The sequence below is a fragment of the Lupinus angustifolius genome, chromosome LG12, assembly GCF_001865875.1.
Source record: "Lupinus angustifolius cultivar Tanjil chromosome LG12, LupAngTanjil_v1.0, whole genome shotgun sequence".
NCBI classification, from domain to species: Eukaryota; Viridiplantae; Streptophyta; class Magnoliopsida; order Fabales; family Fabaceae; genus Lupinus; species Lupinus angustifolius.
Genome location: NC_032020.1, coordinates 9,139,699 through 9,143,325, shown reverse-complemented (window position 1 = coordinate 9,143,325; position 3,627 = coordinate 9,139,699). Strand labels below are relative to the sequence as shown.

General features: G+C 33.1%; 1 protein-coding gene across 1 annotated transcript; it reads left to right on the top strand.

Annotated features, from left to right (window-relative positions):
- LOC109361550 (protein SHOOT GRAVITROPISM 5-like) lies at positions 592–3,366 on the top strand. Its single transcript, XM_019607037.1, has 3 exons — positions 592–996; positions 1,120–1,519; positions 2,318–3,366. The coding sequence occupies exons 1-3, from the start codon at positions 864–866 to the stop codon at positions 3,087–3,089; spliced, it is 1,305 nt and encodes a 434-aa protein (XP_019462582.1). The 5' UTR covers positions 592–863; the 3' UTR covers positions 3,090–3,366.

The following is a 3,627-nucleotide window of genomic DNA, read 5'->3' as shown; positions in this document are numbered from 1 at the left end:
CACATCGGGCCAATAAGATGTGAGGACCGACCATCTTGCCATTAAATATAACTATCAAAATATTTTACCGAATAACATAATCCTTATACATTGTTATGGTGAGAGGAGATGTGTTCTCAAATATATATTTGTGGAGAAGTATATGAAAACACATTAAACTAACTCTTTTGCAAATAACAATTATGCTATATTGTTTATAATTTCACCAATACGTGTTTAAGTATAAGGAGTATTTTTTTTTGGGTACTATCCCCCAACCCAATAATGGACTAATTCTTTTTTTTGCGTACTATAATTGTTTCTTATAGGAATCGAACTTTTGAATTTTATTTTTGATATTTCTAAAGATTTGATAAGATCTTACACAACTAAACTAATACGTCTTGATAAAATATAATGAATAACTAGAAAGACAAAATAGTCCATGTCCTTATAAAATTTAAAGAGTTTCATATACTTTACCTTCTATTTTTCAATGGGTGTTCTGGAATATACAAGAGAGAACATAATCCTAACAAAAATCGTGTATACTATTTATTAATACTCTAAGTCCTAAGCACAATTACATAACAGGGTGCTTCATAAGCAAGACTTGCCATGAACATTACCTACTCGAGGTGAGGGTCAATGAAACAAAAAAGCAAAGAAAAGCTCTCTCTCGTGGGCAAAGGAAAAAGCTAGGAAAGAAAGCTGTTTTCATAAAGCAATAGCTTTTTCTCTCTCTTTCTCTCTAGTCTCTCCCATTCTGCTGTGCCACTATCAATTCTCATTTTTCTTTCTACACTAGTAAAGTTGAAACCCACTATTTCAACTTCACCACCACTCATAAAATTAATTGTTCCAACACACATAAAATTCCACCCATGCTAGACAAAAACAACAACAACAACAACAACACTGTTTTTTCTGGTGCACCATCTTCTTCTGATGCACCCTTTACATTATCTGAAAATGGTGTTTCTAACAAAAGAAAAAGAAGACCAGCTGGCACACCAGGTAGCTAGCTAGTAGAAAAAGTTTCCCTTTTTTCCCTCAAGTTTGAAACTTTAATCTGAAATTTTTTATGGGGTGTTGTTTTTTTCTCACAAAGTTAATTACTTTATTTTATTTTCTGTGTAGATCCAGATGCTGAGGTTGTGTCTCTCTCACCAAAGACCTTGTTAGAATCTGATAGATATGTGTGTGAGATCTGCAACCAAGGGTTTCAGAGAGACCAGAATCTTCAAATGCATAGAAGGAGACATAAGGTGCCATGGAAGTTGTTGAAAAGAGAAACACAAGGATTGAAAAAGAAGGTTTTTGTGTGTCCAGAACCAAGTTGTTTGCACCATGATCCTTGTCATGCCCTTGGTGACCTTGTTGGAATAAAGAAACACTTTAGAAGGAAGCACAGTAATCATAAGCAGTGGGTTTGTGACAAGTGCTCCAAAGGGTATGCAGTTCAATCTGATTATAAAGCACACATCAAAATTTGTGGCACCAGAGGCCATTCATGTGATTGTGGCCGTGTGTTTTCCAGGTTTGTGTTTTTTTTGGTTTTCTCATATAATAATATCAACTATTTTGTTGTTGTTCATTCCAAGTTTCCAACTTTCTCTCTTTCTTGGTGTTTGTGTTGTGTGGCTCATCAGATTCAGCTCCTGCTATGCAATTATTTTTTGTTCTTAATGGAACCCAAATTATATTATTTTACTTAAATAATATTTATTTGATTATTCTTCTTCTATTTCCTTGGAAGTCAAACCCTAAATTCTAGCTACAAGGATGGTAGATAGAAACAAAGATTCTAAAACTTAGATACCTTTTTATGTCAAAGATTTTCCATGATCTTGAAGTTGATAACATACAAGTTTTCTATTATGGAAATCTTAATTTAAACATAAGTTGAAAATTTTCAAATTTATAAGCATTATCTTTATGAATAGTATGTAACCAACCTCATTCTAGCTTTGCACATCTCCCAAAAACCATTGTAGGGAATCAGCTTTATATTTCTCTGCACTTATGGAGGACCCCTTTAGATCACTCTGTCTTATTTGTTTTATTATGTCCCTTACTATTCAATTTGTACTTACCCCTCATAATACATACACCAGATCTTTGGTTAATTATTATTTTATTGCTTAATTTATATTTGTTGTATAAACACTAAATGAATAAGGTTTTCATACATGTATCTTTGTTTGACCAAATTATTAGTCCTTGTTACTTGTTAGCTTAGAGACAATAACATGAATCCATAAGATACATATTCACATAGCATAATCTAATCTATTATATAATCTCCTTTGAATATTTTAACCTTTTGTCTTTTCAGGGTTGAGAGTTTCATAGAACATCAAGATTCCTGCACTATCAGGCAGCACAGGCCAGAGTTACAAGCACTACAACCTGCATGCTCTTCTAGAACAGCTTCAAGCACAAGTCCATCTAGTGAAGCAAATTATAGTATAGCCCCTACCAAATTACAAGGACTAAGATTACCAAAATCAGTTGAAAAAGTAGATGCTTTATTAACTTCAGAGATACACAATAAGCCTAGCACCTTAGATCAGATGCATAACTTAGAACTTCAGCTCTTACCTTCTTCAACAAACTCTCAAGAAAGAAGAAATTCAAGTGATGTAAACTATGAGACTCATTTGAAACTTTCAATAGGTTCATGCAGTACTAATGACAAAGGGAGTGAGTCAAATCAGCTGCCAAGTTCACAAACACATAAGAATGTGAATGAGATTACCACAATGGAAGTAGCAAGGTTGAAAGAGTTTGCAAATGAGGAGTTAAAATTGGCAATGGTAGAAAAGGCTTATGCTGAAGAGGCTAGAAGAGAAGCTAAAAGACTAATTGAGATAGCTGAACTTGAGTTTGAGAATGCTCAAAGGATAAGGAAACAAGCACAAAGTGAGCTTGGAAAAGCTGAAGCTTTGAGAAACCAAGCTAGCAAGAAGATGAACTCTACTGTTATGGAAATAACATGCCAAGCTTGCAAGCAAAAGTTCCAAACTTCTACCATTCATGGTGTTCCATCAGAAGAGACATCCATTGTAATGAATAGTTATATGTCCTCAGCTACCACAGAAGGATAACCAAAAAACAATTATGCTTTTCAGAAAAAGAAATAAAAGATTGAACATGGCTAATGTTTCTGAACTTTTTTTCATATTTTCTTTTCTCTTAACTAGGTGAAGTTTGTATTATTCAAAGAAAGCTCATAGTTTTTTAATATTGTTGTTGAGATGAAGTGTTTAGGAGTTTGAATCTGACAACTGTTGAAGGTTTGATTAAAGATGAGTTGTAACTTGTTTTGTTCATTTGACATATTCATCTGTTCATTTGTTATATGGGAAAAATTCAAGTTCAGAAGTTAGCTTTACCCTAATGGCTTATGTATCACCTTATTACATTATGGACAATTTTTTGCAGTAAAAGCTCATTGACATTTAAAGTACTTTCTGCTTTTGTTCTCCAAAAATAATACAATTAATTCAGAACAATGGTAGGATTCCACTTACTTTTTGGCTAAAATAGTAAGTAGAAAAATAATAATAACTTATGCAGAAATCTAGATTCTAATTCCGGATTATACTAAGAAAAGTTTGAAGGAGGCTATCTATAACCAAATTG